The sequence below is a fragment of the Callorhinchus milii genome, unplaced genomic scaffold, assembly GCF_018977255.1.
Source record: "Callorhinchus milii isolate IMCB2004 unplaced genomic scaffold, IMCB_Cmil_1.0 Scaffold68, whole genome shotgun sequence".
NCBI lineage: Eukaryota > Metazoa > Chordata > Chondrichthyes > Chimaeriformes > Callorhinchidae > Callorhinchus > Callorhinchus milii.
This window is the reverse complement of record NW_024704809.1, coordinates 9939-26801: the sequence shown is the minus strand read 5'-3', so window position 1 is coordinate 26801 and position 16863 is coordinate 9939. Positions and strand designations below refer to the sequence as shown.

Sequence of the window (16863 nt, the reverse complement as noted above, 5' to 3'; positions counted from 1 at the left end):
CCGCTCGAGATACTGAGACTTATTGTCTCTGCTACTCCTCAGGTGCCTCTGGTCATCTTTAAACGGGAGAAGGAACTGGCCAGGAAGCTGGAGTTCGACGGTGTGTACATCACGGAGCAGCCCGCAGACGACGACATAAAAGGCCAGTGGGATCGTCTGGTTCTCAACACCCCGTAAGTGAGGGCAGGCTGTGAGCAAGGCTGGACTGGACTGTACGGAGGGTCTCACCTGGGGTACACGAGGCGGGACGACTCCATACCCGAGGAGAGGGCGTCCCTGTAATACAACAATAATCATTCTTGCATTTGACACCGCGTCTTATCACACCTGCGTGACGACTTCAAAGCACTTCACGGGATACACTAAAGTGCAGTGACTGTTTTTGTGGGCGTAATGTGAAGAGTGGTCATCTGTCACGCAATGGGTTATCCTCAGGCAAGCCAGATACCCGTGTGTGTGTGGGTGGGGGTGGGGGTGAGTTGGGGAGGGTGGACTTGGGGGTGGGGTAAGGTAGGGAAGGAGCCCTCTTCACCGGACATTTTATTTTGACTTTCTGCAGATCGTTCCCAAATAACTACTGGGACAAGTTTGTCAAACGAAAGGTGAGCAGCACAGACTCTGGTTATCTAAATGTATTGACAAATAAGTGGTATGTTCTCACAACCACACTTGTCATCACCACTGTGTCTGGACTACAGTCTAACGGGTTGTGTGTCTTTCGGGTTAAATATCGACTCCACTAAAAACTGCAATACCCATGTAAGCCTCAGGGGGGCACTTCATTTCTGTAGTTCCATAGGTATCTGGGTGGCGGGGGGGGGTGGAAAAAGGTACTTAGTCTGTGACCTTTACCTGGTCCATTCATTTCTGCTCCTCAGTCATGTTCTCATCTTGGGTGGATTATAAGACGACGTCGTCAGTAACACAATACAATTTACATTTCTTCCCGAGCCGGGGGTGGGGGCTGACGGGGGCGGGGAGGGGGGACGATTGACCGAAAGAGCTATATAAATGCAAGTTGTTGTTGGCGAAGCAATGGTCAGTGTCAGGGTCTCATCTCTTTCCCGGTGTCCCAGGTGTTGGATAAATACGGTGATATCTACGGCAGGGAACGTATTGCAGAGCTTCTGGGAATGGATATGAGTGCCTTAGACGTCAGTGTACCTCAGAAGAAACCAGTGTCTGACAACTCCATTCTGTCCTGGTGGGTGCCTCTGTGTGTGCGTGCGTGTGCGTGTGTGTGTCTTTCTGCTGCTTAGGTCGGGGTTGCCCTGCCCGCTGTGTGTTCGGTGCTTGGGATTTTCCGATTGGAGGCGAGAGGAGAGGAAGGTGGGAGGTGACCGTAGTCACGATCAAAACAAAGAAGGTCTTTAGATGAGATTTGAAGGTGGGGAGGGAGGGAGGGAGCAAGGCGGAGGGATTTGAGGGGGAGAGTTCCAGAGTTTTGGGGCGTGTGAGCGGAGGGGGCGAGGGAGGAACAGGAGGCCGGAGGCAGCGGGTGATGGAGTCGGGGGCGGGTGGTGAGCAGGTCGGAGAGTTAGGGAGGTGCGAGGGAACGAAGTGATTTGAAAACGTGTGCGAGGATCACCGTTCACACCAGTTAACACGCAGCAAACACACAGTGCAAACCGTCAAGAACTGTTTGTGGACGTGAGTGAGGTCTGGGCTGAGCCGTGTGCAGCGACAACGCTTTCATCTCTTGTTCGTTTTTAGGTTCACATCGTTGGACATCAAGTACCAGATCTGGAAGTTTGGAGTGATTTTCACTGACAATGTAAGGCTTTCAAACCTCCTTCGCGCTCTCACCCTGTCAACTCGGACATAAGTCCTGTTGTGGAGTCCTGTAGCTCAGTGGTACCGGGTTCGATTCCCGGGCGGGAAGGGCGAAAATTTGGGCAAATCTCCTTACTCCCCCCACCACCACTACCACCACCACCACACACACACGCGCGCGCCTCAGCAGTAAGTAGGAACCTGGTTGATGGTCGATTGTTGGATCGCTTTTCCGGGGATAATAATCCCTTTTTAAAAAAAATGGGTCACTCAATCCACGACTGTTTGTGGGGACGCTGCTGTGCGCAATTGGCTGCCGCGTTTCGCTCAGAAAATATACAGTCGATTCACTTTACCGTATATCCCGTGAAGCGCTTTGCGACGTCATCGAAGGCGAAGGCGAATGCAAGGATTATTATTAATATTAATATTGTTTAGGTTAATCCGCAGATAAAGCTGGTTTATATAAAATAATCCCTGCTACCGTCAGGAGTGCTTTCATTCTCTGTGTCTTTCAGTCGTTCCTGTACCTGGTCTGGTATCTCGTCATGTCTGCTCTCGGTCATTACAACAACTTCTTCTTCGCTGCTCACCTGCTGGACATTGCCATGGGAGTCAAGACCCTTCGCACCATCCTGTCCTCCGTAACTCACAACGGCAAACAGGTAAGAGGGGTTACACCTGACCCTGGCAGCTTTCCTGGGGCTCCGGGACGCTACCCCACGTGAGGGGCGCTATTTAATGCAAGTTGTTGTTGTTGTTACTCTTTGAGGCCAAGAAAAATGCTAATTCTCTCTGTCTCCTCCTCCCATTCCTCTCTCCACTCTTCTTCTCTTTCCCCCCTCTCTTCTCTCTCTCTTCCCGCGTTCTCTCCCTCTCCTCTCTCTCTCTTTCCTTCCCCCTTCTCTCCCCCTCTTCCTCTCTCTACCCCTCTATCTCCCTCTCTCCCTTCCCGTTCTTTGTCCTCCCGTCTTTCTCTCCGCCCCCGTCTTTCTCTCCCCTCCTCTCTCCTCCCCCACCTCTCATCCTCTTTTTCTACCTCTCTCTCCCCCCCCCGCCCCCCCACTCTCCCTTCCCCCACCTTCCTTCTCCCCCACAGCTGATGATGACGGTGGGGCTGCTGGCAGTGGTGGTTTATCTATACACAGTCGTGGCCTTCAACTTTTTCCGCAAGTTCTATAACAAGAGCGAGGATGAGGATGAGCCTGACATGAAGTGTGACGATATGATGACGGTAATCTTTCTCTCCTGGTGAAGGAGTTAGTGACTGGAGGACACTTAAGACAGTCACATATAGGAAATATTTTTCATCCCCAGATTCTGTGGGAATCGAAGGCTCAATTAGCGCTCAGAAAACCGACCTGGAGGTCTTATCATCTTTGTTAAAAATGAATGATGTTGGGGGAGAAGTTATCTGTGCGGCATTATAAAACAAAAGTGTTCAATCACTCCACGGTTGTTTGTAGGACACTGCTGTGCGCAATTGGCTGCCGTGTTTTGTCCACAAAATATAGAGTCACTACTTTTTACAGGATATTCTGTGAAATGCTTTGAGACGTCTCAACGGTGCGATGAGCCGCTATATCAAATGCAAGGATTATTATTATTTATTATTATCACATTTACGCAGCGCTTTTCAGGTCAGGAGGACGTCCCAAGGCCCTGGACAGTCGGGGATCCGCACCCAAGGTGGAGTTGAGATCAGGAGTGGGTTTGGGGGGTGGGAGGGTGACCGAAGGCGTAGTTGGTCAAAGAGGAGGTTCTTGAGACGGATCTTGAAGGAGGCGAGGGAGGGAAGGAGTGAGACAGAGGGACTGTGGGATGGAGTTCCAAAGGGTGGGGGCAGAGTGGTTGAAGGCCTGAATGAGCTCCTTTTGCAGTGCACGTAGCTCAGAGTCTACGAAGCTCAGAAATCTGTGGAGCTGTGGACGTGGAGCCTGGATGGCCTGTGTCGGGATGTTCCGTGAGTGGGAGCTGCTACTAACCTATCTCCCCTCTCTGTACCCACAGTGCTACCTGTTCCACATGTACGTGGGCGTGCGAGCTGGAGGTGGCATTGGCGACGAGATTGAAGACCCGGCTGGGGACGAATATGAGCTATACCGAGTTGTCTTCGACATCACTTTCTTCTTCTTCGTCATTGTCATCCTTCTGGCCATCATCCAGGGTATGTACAGCAAGATCTCAGGCTCTCTACCTCCCCCTGACTGAGAGAGAAGCCTCTGCTGCTGCAGACTGACAAAACCTGCATTTATAACAATAAATTATAACAGTTAAATTGATTTATGACAATAAATCAATCCACGACTTGTTGGGATTTCTGATCCCCAGGTTCGACTAATGACCCGACAATCCAATAAATGTGTAATAAAGATTTATTGATTAGGATAATACATACAAAGCCGATAGGTTAATGCTTATACAATAAGCCTGCACCTCTGCACCTCTTCACTTGGCTGAATCTGCTGCCCAACTTGCTTAACACCAGGGGCCGTTATACCATACGGCCTAAGGGTTCTTCCCCTTAGTTCCCCCAATCAGAGGCCCACCACACATCAGGCTTCACACGTGTTGCTCATTTGACCAATGGCGAATTGATCATGTCTGCACTGTATGGTTGGCGCCAGACTTCTCCTTTGCAAAGATAACCGGGGCTTCTGATACAGAGCAATTTGCATCAATCCTCAGCGCCTGGCAGCTCCCTTCCTCCCAAGGCCAGTGCCTGTCCCCGACTGGGGAAAACAATTGGCAGATGTTTACAGGAGGATAGGGTTGTTTTACTTAGTTTTAAAGGAATGTCTGACTACCTTGTCACTACAGCGCGTGACAGCCTACTCTCCTCTCGAAGCTATCTGCTATCTTACTCCGACATTCCACTGACTGACTGCTTTTTATTGAGACAAAGCAACTTGTTAGTACAAGTGTAAAACGGTTGTCTCAGCCGTTTTAACTCACATAAGCACAGTTAGTAACTTTAACGATTATAATTTTGATTCATCATTTTCCAACAGACTGTTTGTGGGGACGCTGCTGCGCGCAATCGGCTGCCGCGTTTCACCCACAAAATTCACAGTCAATTCACTTTACAGTATATTCTGTGAAGCGCTTTGAGACGTCTCGAAGACTTGATAAGGCGCTGTATCAAATGCCAGGATCTTTATTATTATTATAACGCAGTTCACAGGTTTAGGGTTCACACCTACTGAGGTGGGAGAGTCATGAGTGGATTTGGATTTATCTCTTCGCACAGGTCTGATCATAGACGCCTTTGGAGAACTGAGAGATCAACAGGAGCAAGTCAAAGAGGACATGGAGGTGGGAAGAGTTTCAAGTCGCACATTACGAGCACTTTAAATCCAACCATTAGGCAACCTCACACTTTACTATCCCTTCAATCCCCCCCGAAAATTTCCAATCCTATACCGTCTCCCCAGCCCTTCAAAGACTTTCCTCTCAGACACCTCCTGCGTTCTACCTTCCGAGCGAATGCGACCTCTCATCTTAAGCGAATTCAACCTCCACTTCACCCCTACTTGCTCCACCTCAGCCAATTTCTGACCCCTTCCTCTCTGTTCTGTACACGAGGTTATCGACCTGAAACTTTTAACTTCATTTTCCTCTCCCGGCAGATGCGATGCTGCCAGAAATATTGTTAACTGTCGGTTTGTGGAATCGATGTCCTCAATCTGGGCGTTGTAGGTCGGGGTGACGGTGATGTCGTGTTGCTAGCCTGGCTTGCCGTCGCGGTTATGCTAACCCCTGTTCTGCTTTAACAGACCAAGTGCTTCATTTGTGGAATCGGCAGCGATTACTTCGACACAACGCCACACGGGTTTGAAACTCACACTTTGGAAGAGCACAATTTGGCAAATTACATGTAAGATACTGTTTCCAGGCGGTGCCCAAGCGGAGATGGTGGATGTCTATTTATAACCCCCACCCAGTGGGACCCCACCCAGTGTCTGCCCTCGTCTAGGCTTTGATTTGTGGAGCACTGTAGCTCAGTGTCTGTCCCACTCCACCTCACCCCCTCCTTTGCCTCCTTCAAAACCCGTCTCAAGACCCTCCTCTTCGACCGTGCTTTTGATCACCCTCCTAACACCCCCCGCCCGCCCGCCCACCTTCCCCCCTCCCCGATCCCGACCCCCGGCTCGGGTCCGAAACGCTGACTGTCCAGCGCCTTGGGACGTCCTCCCGACATGAAAAGCTCTGTGTAAACGTCATTTTGTTGTTGTGGTAAACGTCCTATTGTGGATTCCATTTCAAACCCACCTCCTGTATTGCAGGTTTTTCCTCATGTACCTGATCAACAAGGATGAGACGGAGCACACGGGTCAGGTACGTGAGGGGCCACATCACTGCTCTCTGTAGCAATTACTGCAAAAAGTCCTAGACATGTTTGGACCAACCCAGTCGGAGGCCATTTGGCCCGTTATTTGCACCTCTAATCAGCCATCTGTCCTCATCCCAAACCCCTCTCCTTCCCGCCCCCTCTACAGCAACAACTTGCACTTATATAGCGCCCTCCACCCAGGGTAGTGTCTCAGAGCGCTTAACAGTGCCGGAGCCTGACTCCGAGCTGGGGGGGGGGGGGGCAGGAGGTGACAACAACGACAACTTGGATTTACATAGCGCCCTCCACGCCAGATGGCGTCTCGGAGCACTTGACCATAAGCACAGTCGAAAAGAAAGCTTTCCAGGCGGGATTAGAAAAAGGGGAGAGAGGGGGTCAGGCGGAGGTAGAGACGCAGTGGCTGAAAGCGCGACCTCCGATGGTGGGGCAGGTGGTGCGAGGAACAAACAGGAGACCGGTGCCAGTCGAGCGTAGGCACCGGGTGGTGAAGTGAGGAGGTCGGAGAGGGAGTTAGGGAGGTACCAGGGAGTGAAAGGATTTGAACGCGAGTGTGTTCTAACCCACAAAATGCACAGTCACTACACTCCGCATTTATTTTGTGCAGCGCTTTGAGACGTCTCGACGACGTGATAAGGCGCTGGGTCAAATGCGAGGATTATTATTATTGCAGGAATCTTACGTGTGGAAGATGTATCAGGAACGTTGCTGGGATTTCTTCCCGGCCGGGGATTGCTTCCGGAAACAGTACGAGGACCAGCTGGCATAAAGCACCGGAGCGGTGGGAATGCTGCGCTTCCTGTGGATCCGAGCCGCAAGTCCCAACCCCGTTCCCCGCTCGCAGCTGCCACGGTTTCCCTCGGTGCCCCCGGCCCGCCGTAAAGGGGCAAAGCACCCGAAGTAGATCTCATCGTAGAGACGAGGTTTAAACCTGGGCAGCACTTGATGATGTGGGAACCAGTTTTCGCGCAGCCAACGAGCCCACCCGCCCGACCGACCGCCCGCCCGCCCGCGCGTGTGCGAGACCACATTTATACTTCAGTACATATCAGAGAGAAAAAACAAAACATATTTTGGGGGGTGGGGGTTTGCGGAAAGTGGTGGTGGTGGTGGGGGGGGGGGGAGGGCGGGGAATGTGGGGATAAAATCTAAGATTGAAACCAAGTGCCTTAGCCTGCTGCTGTATAACGTGTCTCCCCAGAACCGAGGCTTCCTATTTTATTCTGGTCTGGCACCAGCGAACCAGAATGACTCCCGTATTTCCACAGTAGAATCCGCAGCTGAGTTTTAACGTTTCCGGTCTCTCGACTCCGATCGATCGCAATATATAACCTCTTGAGAATTTCACCCACTCGAACGTCCGCAGCGGGGAACCGGCGTGCGTAAAGTTTCACCACCGCCCGAAGGCATTAAGAGACGGTAACTAGTGCTCCAACACTCACTCACTCACTCACTCATCCCTTTCTTCAGCCTCAGACACTCACAGTCTTTCTACCTCCCCCTGAGAGAGAAGCCTCTGCTGCTGCAGTCTGACAACGACCTGCGTTTGTAACAATAAATTAGAACAACTAAATTGATTTACGCCAACAAATCAACCTACGGCTGTTTGTGGGGACGCTGCTGCGGGCAATTGGCTGCCGCGTTTCGCCCACAAAATACACAGTCATTTCATTTATCCCGTGAAGAGCTTTGAGAGACGTCTCGAAGACGTGATAAGGCGCTGTGTCAAATGCAAGGATTATTATTATTATTATTACTATTATCAGTCTTGCACACCTCACGGCTAGGAGCAAAGACTATTTTCTGCAAAGGTTTTCGAGAGGAGTGTTCCTAAACCTGGTTTCTCTGCAGACAACGTTGAATGCGGCTTCGCTGACGGGAAGCATTCATAAATGCGGCTAAATTCTCAGCCCGTGGCCTTTTCTCAGCGCTCGGCTCTCAATGGCTTTAAATGTTCGTTTCAAATGTTCTGCGTTGGCGCTGCTAACAAGGCTACAGTTTATCTTTTGATGTGTTAGGAGAGACCGCTCCCATCTGCACTTACGCCCACCACTAAACTGCTGTCGCAGTTGTTGTCCAGCTGCAAATTTCAAAGGGGGGGGGCAATAAATAGGCCAACTAACAATGCTGGAACTTTGCCAAGCGAGGAGGCTCTAATAAAAGTGACATTTCTTCTCATCTGTTAGTACGTGAGGGAGGGAGGGAGGGAGGGAGGTGTGGAGAGCAGGTGTTGCGAGGCATTTTCAAATAAACTAGTTAAACTCTGCTGACGCTTTCCTTTTTTCTGTGTCCTCGTCCATTTTTTACTGCACCAGACAGAGCAAGGCAGCCCGACGTTGGCAAGGGCTGGCGCCCCAGCTAAAGCATTCCCACCCCCCCCATCCCCGCCCCCCGCCCCCAGTGTTCGAGATGTGAGACTGTTCACCGAAGACAGTACACAACGACGTTGTTTGAGGCAGTGATCACTACTTGTGATACAGGTGCCTTTCGCGTCAGGAGGAGGTCACAAAATGCTTCACCAGCGAACCCCAACATGGACCGGGGTCAGACAGACGCGGGTCTACTGTTCTGGACAAGACTGAAAACAGCTTATCACGGTCTAGAATCTTACAGACCGCAATCATATCGCAGCTCAACCTCCTCTTCTCCAGCGTGAACATGCCCAGTTTATCTAATCTAATCTAATCTTATCCAGAACCAGACAATTATTTTGGGAGGACAAGTTTGCAGGGCTACGGGGAGAAAACGGGGCGGGGAGTGGGATTGATTTGGAAGCTCTTTTAAAAGAGCCGGAACAAACACAATGGGCCGAATGGCTTTCTTCTGCGCTGTACAATACTAATTGCTCCTCTTAATCCAATCCCTCCATCTCCTCAATCATTCTGGTTGCCCCCCCCCACACACACACACACTCTGTATCCTCTCAATCGCTGCAATATCCTTTTTGTTCTGCGGCGACCAGACCCGCACATAGTATTCCAAGTACGGCCGCACCAATGATTTATAAAGTGTTCGGATTAACCCCATTATTTTGGCTCGGTATTGACCTTCTAATACATCTCCACGTCTGGTTTGCATTGCTCAAGGCCACCGAGCACCGCTGTGGTGAAATTTATTGTAGATCGGGCAATTTTTCATTCCCCGCAGCTTTTTTTTTTCCCTATTTAAATAACAAATGACTTCCTGCGTGTGTCAGGCTCTGACCTGTCACCCTCAGCCTCTCTGTTACTCTCAGCCCTCAACGTGCGGAAACCTGGAAGTGCTGTGTCGAGTGAGTGTAAAAGTGTTTATATTAACAGACAAGAGGCCCGGATACAGATCTAATAAATCTCTTTAATAAGCAGAGTCGGAAGAATAGAGTGAATGAAGCCAAGAGACGTCATTGAGTCCTGTTAACTCAGCGGTTAGAGCACTCGCCTCGCAAGCGAGAGGACCCGGGTTCGATTCCCGGGCGGGTAGGGCGAGACGTTGGGAACGTTACTCCACACGCTTCCGTTTACCCAACAGTGAGCAGAAACCCAGTTGTTAGTCGCTTTTCTGGGGGTTCATAATTCCTTAAAAAAAGAATAATAATTTGGTCACTTCAATCCACGACTGTTTGTGGGGACGCTGTGGGGCACAGTTGGCTGCCGCCCGCGTTTCACCCACACAATATGCAGTCAGTTCACTTTGCAGCCTATTCTGTGTAAGCGCTTTGAGGCGTCTCGAAGACACGATAAGGCGCCGTGTCGAATGCGAGGATTATTATTCACTTTGCAGGGTAGTGACTCGATGGTTTCCACCCCAGGAGAAAGGTTGTGTAGACGTAGCGTGTGTTCACGGGAGCCCGAGGGTTAGCCTTTAGGCCTGAAGACCACATCATAGGTCATCTGATTGCCTTGATTGTACACAAAGAGCTTGTGATCAGACGGGCTGTAGGTGACACTCGATACCTTCTCCAACATCTTCTCCATCTTCACGCTGATCATGGCTTCCTGACCGTCTTTGGTGTCGAAGGTGTAGAATATCTCTTCCAGGCGAGTGCTCTGAGACCTCATGGCGTAGAGCACCCCACAGATCATGAAGGTGCCGGAGACGGAAGGTTTGTACATGTTGGTGACCCAGTTCTCCTCGACGGTAAAGGAGGTGTCGTTAATCTTGGAGACCACCATGTTCCCATCGCTTGCCTCCGTGGCGTAGACCACCCACAGCCCGCTCTCGTCCACGGCAAAGTCAAAGTCGTGGTAGGAACCGCTGGAGAACGAGAAGCGGTTGTTGTACGTCGCGTTGTTGAGAATTGTCCTCTGCGTCCGATATGTGTCTCTGTTCATCCTACACATGTACCGAGAATTGTAGCAGTTGTAATACAGGTAATTCTTGTACATAGCCATCCCACTGCCCTGACCAGTGTACGAGGAAGATCTCAGCTGTACGTTCACCGGGTTCCTGGACAGGAGCAGGTCATTGTACGAAGAATAGAGTCTGTATGAATTAAATGCCCGGCGGTCACTCTCGAGAGGTGCCACCCAATATTGACCGCCTTTCCCGGGCAGAGGTGCGGGATCTCTGCCCCACGCCCCAGATGTGCAGCCAATTCCTCTCCAGTTCAGTTGCACCACGTTGGGCCCACGGACGTTCAAGAGGCCTCCGTGGTCACAGCTCCCTGCGGGGCGTGTTAAAAAAAAAGAAACGTGTGTTTATTACTGACGCTCAAGCCGATCCATTGCAGAGTCCCAACTCTGGTCTGGACTTCCACCGACTGCACTGTAATTTGGTCACTCAACCCACGACTGTTTGTGGGGACGTCGCTGGGGGCGCAGTTGGCTGCTGCGTTTCGCCCACAAATTGTACAGTCGCGACACCTTACAGTGTATCCCGCGAAGCGCTTTGAGACGTCTCGAAGACGTGATGAGGTCAAATGCAAGAATTGTTATTAATATTATAATTGAATTTGGAAGCGCTGACTGACCAAAGTTAACTTGGGAAGGCTTCAGCCCTTGATTGGCCTCACACTTCTTCTGCTGTGCCTTCAGGACCTTGATCTCTTGACGGATTCCCAGCACATTATGTTTATCGAACGTCTCCAGTTGGTCCACGGTGGTTGACATGTTCTTGATCTGCAACAGGCCCGGGGGTCAGTGTGGGTGGGGGTTAGGGTGCGGGTGGCGTTTGGGGTGTGGGGGCGGGGCGTTAGGGGGGGGGGTTTGGGGTATGGGGGTGTGGTATTAGGGGGTGTGGGTGGGGTTTAGGGTGTATGGGTGGAGTGTTGGGGTGAGGGTGGGGTACTTGGTTGGTTAATTATTTGATTGATTGGCTGGTGACTGACTGACTGACTGACTGATTGATTGATTGATTGATTGATTGATTGATTGATTACTGACCTGAAAGTGAAGCCGCTCGATGATGGCTTCGCTGCCGTTCACTGTTGACCGCAGTTGGCTGGTGAGTGACAGTAACTCCTGGATCTCAACTCTCAGCGCGTCAAACTGGAGCTCCGTATACCCGGCCCCCGACTCCATCGCCTGCAACCGGAGGGTCAGGTTCTGCAGCTGCTGCGTGTACAGCGAGAGAGTCTGACCGTACATCTGCACCTGAGTAACCAACGGGTATCTTTATCAATACTTTGGTCACCCCCAACCGTTACTCCTCTTAAGCAGCGGAGTGGAGACCTGGATCTCAGTGGTTAGCGAGAGGCCCCGGGATCGATTCCTCGCAGGGACAAATTTGGGGCAAGTTTCCTTACTCCACACACACGCGCTCACACACCTCTGTTTATTCAGCAGTCAGTAGGAACCCGGTTGTTAGTCGATTGGTGGTAATAATTCGTTCAAAAATAATAATAATAATAAATTGCTCACTTCAATCCACGACTGTGGGGACGCTGCTGTGCGCAATTGGCTGCCGCTTTTCGCCCACAAAATATACAGAGACTACACTTTACAATATATCCTGTGAAGCGCTTTGAGACGTCTCGAAGACGTGATAAGGCGCTGCAGCAAATGCCAGGAGTATTATTATTATTATTATTATTATCACATTTGTCCGCATGGCCTTTACTCCGTGTCCGACTGCAGTTAACCGTTGCAGTAAGGGATCATGGACCTAAAAATACCGTCAACGTGTGTACCTTGAGGGTCTCCGTTTGCACACTGGTGCTGAGGTTCTGCGACGTGGCTTCCAAGTACTCCATTCGCTCCACCGGGAAGATGTTGTCTGGCATCACCACAGAACAAACACACTTTACATCTCTCTCGATTGTCCTGTTGCCAACCATCGCCTGGGAACAACAGGAAAATCATTCCCATTTGTAGCGTACAAGTTATTATTATGTGATGAAATATTAACAGGGGCGTAAGGGGTGATACCAGGGATGAGTCGTTCGGCTGAGGAGCGGATGTGGGAGGAACTGGGAATTGGGAACTGGGAAACAAAGAAAGATGTCATTAAAATGAGAGGTTTCGAGAGAATAGGGAAGAAATTATGTCCACTGGTCGGTGACTGGAGGGTATCAATTTAAAGATAGTTATTAAACGGGTAGTGGGGAGGTAAGATTGTTTTTCACAAGTAGGGTGGTTAGGATATGGAATAATAATAATAATAATAGTAATATGGAGTCCTGTAGCTCAGTGGTTAGAGCACTCGCCTCGCAAGCGAGACACCTGGGTCCATTCCCGGCAGGGCAAAACCTTGGGCAAGTTTCCTTACACTTTACAGAATATTCTGTGATTATTCTCCATTGAGACGTCGAGAAGACGTGAACAGCGCTATATCAAATGCAAGGATTATTATTATTATTACAATAATCGTCCTGGCGTTTGACACTGCGCCTCATCACGTCTTCGAGACGTCTCAAAGTGCTTCGCCGGACACGCTGTAAAGTCCAGTGAGTGTGTGTTTTGTGGAATATTATGCTTTGAAAACGACGTCGACTTTACGCTCATGAAAAGAAAATTAAAAGGAAACTTACAGAGAGCGCGGCAGAGACTTGGAGGATGAGCAGTGTCAGTCGGTACATCATTGCGAGTCTGTCTCCGACTTCAGCTGCAGGTAGAAGGTTCCCCAGGTGTGAGCACCAACACTTACTTATACCTGGGACACACACACAAGACATCCATTGGTCCCGAACAATATCTTGTGATCCATTTGGACTAAATCATCTTCCTTCACCATCTACGCCAATGGATAGTCCATCATTGGTGCCAAGGATTTATTGGGGTCTTTACTATCATCAAATTATTTTTGTTCCGATGTAAAAACCCATCTGGAAATCCCTATTATCCAACTGGACATCAGCGGGAACGCTCGGCCAGACAGCGCTCTCTCTCTCTCTTGATGGCCGAGCTGTGTGTGGGTTTAGTTGGTTAGACCCCAGCAATTACCCCAACGCACACTCTGGGCTCTCCACCCCCCCCCCACCCCCAAAGCCTTGGCTCTCGCCCAACCTGCGCCTAATGCTCTCCACAATTTTGTGGAGCTGTCAGACGCCCGGCCGGTCACGGTGACGGGTTTCCGTGCGTGTCAGACGCCCGGCCGGTCACGGTGATGGGTTTCCGTGCGTGTCAGACGCCCGGCCGGTCACGGTGATGGGTTTCCGTGCGTGTCAGACGCCCGGCCGGTCACGGTGAGGGGTTTCCGTGCGTGTCAGACGCCCGGCCGGTCACGGTGATGGGTTTCCGTGCGTGTCAGACGCCCGGCTGGTCACGGTGAGGGGTTTCCATGCATGTCAGACACCCGACCGGTCACGGTGACGGGTTTCCGTGCGTGTCAGACGCCCGGCCGGTCACGGTGAGGGGTTTCCGTGCGTGTCAGACGCCCGGCCGGTCACGGTGAGGGCTTTCCGTGCGTGTCAGACGCCCGGCCGGTCACGGTGAGGGGTTTCCGTGCGTGTCAGACGCCCGGCCGGTCACGGTGAGGGGTTTCCGTGCGTGTCAGACGCCCGTACAACCAAAACGAAATGTTAATCAACCTCACACAGTTTGTGTGAATCGCAAACGTTTTCTGGCGATATTAATTGAACCAAAAGTCGCACTTACCGACGCAGGGAACAGAATAAGGAGTTACAAGAGCATCTTCTGCTTATCACAGTGGCTTCTGATTGCCTTCTTTCCCGGGTGAAACTAGACCACTTTGTGCCTGATATTTATACACATGAACGAACATGTATTCGTGCCTTGTGTTCATCTCTCTTTCCTCAATTTTTCAGCTATCAACCAGTTGCGGTCCACAATCTACACCAACGGTTGTCCAATCGCTACACGTCTTTCACGCATCGTTACCTTATATTCATTTGTCTTACCTTAGCCCTGAGCTGTTTTCGCTCATCAAACTCATCCCACAACCAACTGAGTCATTAGTTACCTCCGGCGTCTGCTCACACATCCCCTTTTCTACCTCGGAACAGTCGTGGTCAACGAGGATAAAGTTACCATGGGACGCACGCGCGGACTGCTCTAATTTTAAGGAGGCGAGCGCGGTAATTTTGTGGAGCTGTCGGATTATTAGCTAATAATTATTAATAATAATAAATACGGCCACTCAACGGCACGACTGTTTGTGGGGAAACGCTGCCGTGCGCAATTGGCTGCCCGGTTACGCCCACAAAATATACAGTCACTGCACTTTACAGGCTATCCCGCGAAGCTCTTTGGAAGAGGGAGCCTGGCAAAGGACTGGGGTGATGGGGGCGCGGGGTTTGGTCCCAGGTTCGATTCCCGGGCGGGTCAGGTTAGGGCGAAACCTTTGGCAAGTTTCCTTACTCCCCCACCCCACCCCCCCCCACACACACACACACACACACACAGACACTGACACACACACTCACACACACACACATACACCACTGTTTGGTGATCAGTGTAAGACGAACAACAAATCACGTTATTATTACAAATAGTTGTACATCAACGTTTTTTTTTTGCACACACCTATATATCGCAACAGGACTGTTTGCACGGGGACAGTTAGGTGTCAGATGCTCGACCCACAATGGGTCCTTCCTGTCCGTGAAGAGAGTAGATCACAACAAATAATCTTGAGATCCGAGCCACGCCATTTTAGGAGTTTTTCACCCAAAGAGTTCGTGAGAATCTCTCTCTCTCTCTCTCTCTCTCTCTCCCCCAAAAGGTTGTGGGTTATGGATGGATCCGTTCATATCTTCAAGGCTGAGATGGACGGATGTTTGTTAGGTCAGGGGATCGAGGGATATGGGGCAAAGGCAGGCAATTGGATTTGAGGTACAGATCAGCCATGATCTTATAAGATGGCAGAACAGGCTCGAGGGGCTGAATGGCCTCCTCCTGTTTCTAGGTCTGCCTACGTAACCAGAATTTTGCCCTCTCGGGAATCGAACCCAGATCTCCCTCTCGCTGGCGAGGCGAGTGCTCTACCGGACGCCTTGACCACCTGCTGCTGTGGTGGAGGAGCTCATCTCCTGGCGTTTTACCGGGGATAGGGCCAGGCATCCCGACACACCAGGGGCTTGTTCCCCATCTGAGGTTGCCGGTGCTTACTGGTGTTTGAGATGCGATCCCGTCCACAGAAGCCGGGACGTAGCACAAAATATGTTCTCTTCCCTGAAGTAGGAACCAAACCCAACATCCATCTCACATGTCACTTCATTCCAGGCTCCGCACGAGGCTCCCGGTGGTGAGGACAACCTCACTGCACTTCTCACTACACGCCTTAAGAGTCGTCAATGTTGTGAGCTGTCGGCAGCGGCCGATAATGCTGATAATCCTCGCATTTGACCCGGCGCCTTAATCTCGTCGTCGAGACGTCCCAAAGCGCTTCACAGGACACACTGTAAAGTGCAGTGACTGTGCGTTGTGTGGGCGAAACCCGGCAGCCAACTGCGCCCAGCGACGTCCCCACAAACAGCCGTGGATTGAGTGACGATATTATTATTATTGTTGAAGGGATTATTACCCCCGGAAAAGTGATCCCCCAATTGGGGGATCCCTGTGTGGGTGTGGAATACATTTCGCCCCGACCTGTCCCGCCCAGGAATCGGACCCAGGACCTCTCGCTTGCGAGGCGAGGGCCCTAACCACGGTTCCCCCACCCGACACCCACCCCATCCTGTCCTTCCAAGTTGAATCGGGGAGGTACGAAAAGCCGTGGAGTGGGGGTGGGGGGTGGGGGGGGGGGGGGTGAAGGCCACAACAGCGACAACAAAGCTTTGCTTTCCGGTGCGTCACCCGGAAAACACGCAGTCACTACGCTCTACGGTATAGTCCTGTGAAGGGCTTTTGAGACGTCTCGACGACGTGATGAGGCTCCGTCTCAAACGCCGGGATTATTGTAGGGATTATTCCCGATCCCTGGCGACGTGGCCGCTCTCGCTAACACTACGGCGGCACATTCCTTCCCGGCTGTCACGCTCTGGAGAAATGGTCCAGGACGTCCAGGACAGGCTCCTCCGCTCGGCCCGGCTCACACCCTCTCTTCATCATGGCCGGCATCTTCATCCTCGTCGGCCATCAGCACCAGCGCCAGTTTCTGGAAGGTCAGGTCGCTGCGGGGACGAGAGTGAGTTGAGTGACTGTGAGTTGAGTGACTGTGAGTGAGTGAGTTGAGTGAGTGAGTTGAGTGAGTTGAGTGAGTGAGTGAGCGAGCGAGTGAGTGAGCGAGTGAGTGAGCGAGTGAGCGAGTGAGTGAGTGAGTGAGTGAGTATCTGTGAGGAGGGACTGACGACTGACTGACTGACTGACTGACTATGAGGGAGTGAGTGACTGAGCGAGGGAGTGAGAGAAAGAGAGTGA

General features: G+C 51.3%; 2 protein-coding genes across 9 annotated transcripts in view; one reads left to right on the top strand and one right to left on the bottom strand.

The window, feature by feature from the left end:
• LOC103190328 (ryanodine receptor 1) overlaps nt 1-7203 on the top strand; it is a 115896-nt gene extending 108693 nt beyond the window's left edge. For all 7 annotated transcript variants that reach the window (XM_007911070.2, XM_007911068.2, XM_007911066.2 and 4 more), the window contains 11 exons: nt 43-173; nt 560-602; nt 1077-1204; nt 1714-1774; nt 2292-2438; nt 2873-3007; nt 3784-3940; nt 5024-5088; nt 5550-5650; nt 6060-6111; nt 6798-7203. In XM_007911070.2, coding sequence (XP_007909261.1) covers nt 43-173; nt 560-602; nt 1077-1204; nt 1714-1774; nt 2292-2438; nt 2873-3007; nt 3784-3940; nt 5024-5088; nt 5550-5650; nt 6060-6111; nt 6798-6893 — 1116 coding nt within the window. In that variant the 3' untranslated portion in view covers nt 6894-7203. The remainder of the gene's footprint in view (nt 1-42; nt 174-559; nt 603-1076; nt 1205-1713; nt 1775-2291; nt 2439-2872; nt 3008-3783; nt 3941-5023; nt 5089-5549; nt 5651-6059; nt 6112-6797) is intronic.
• Nucleotides 7204-9834: 2631 nt separating this feature from the next.
• LOC103190329 (olfactomedin-4) lies at nt 9835-15198 on the bottom strand. 2 transcript variants are annotated; one of them, XM_007911073.2, is made up of 6 exons: nt 15028-15198; nt 13071-13192; nt 12231-12380; nt 11485-11694; nt 11073-11220; nt 9835-10766 (listed from the first exon to the last, which is right to left on the bottom strand). In XM_007911073.2, the coding sequence occupies exons 2-6, from the start codon at nt 13119-13121 to the stop codon at nt 9958-9960; spliced, it is 1368 nt and encodes a 455-aa protein (XP_007909264.1). In that variant the 5' UTR covers nt 13122-13192; nt 15028-15198; the 3' UTR covers nt 9835-9957. The 2 variants fall into 2 exon arrangements, with proteins under 2 accessions (XP_007909264.1, XP_007909262.1); XM_007911071.1 differs by lacking the exon at nt 15028-15198 and adding an exon at nt 14137-14504.
• Nucleotides 15199-16863: the final 1665 nt, after the last annotated feature.

Coding starts and splice junctions, on each gene's coding strand:
- LOC103190329 (XM_007911073.2), bottom strand. CDS start 13,121: ATGATGTACCGACTGACACTGCTCATCCTCCAAGTCTCTGCCGCGCTC. Junction 11,695..12,230: donor TGCAAACGGAGACCCTCAAG/GTACACACGTTG, acceptor TTGGTTACTCAG/GTGCAGATGTACGGTCAGAC. Junction 11,221..11,484: donor TCGAGCGGCTTCACTTTCAG/GTCAGTAATCAA, acceptor GGCCTGTTGCAG/ATCAAGAACATGTCAACCAC.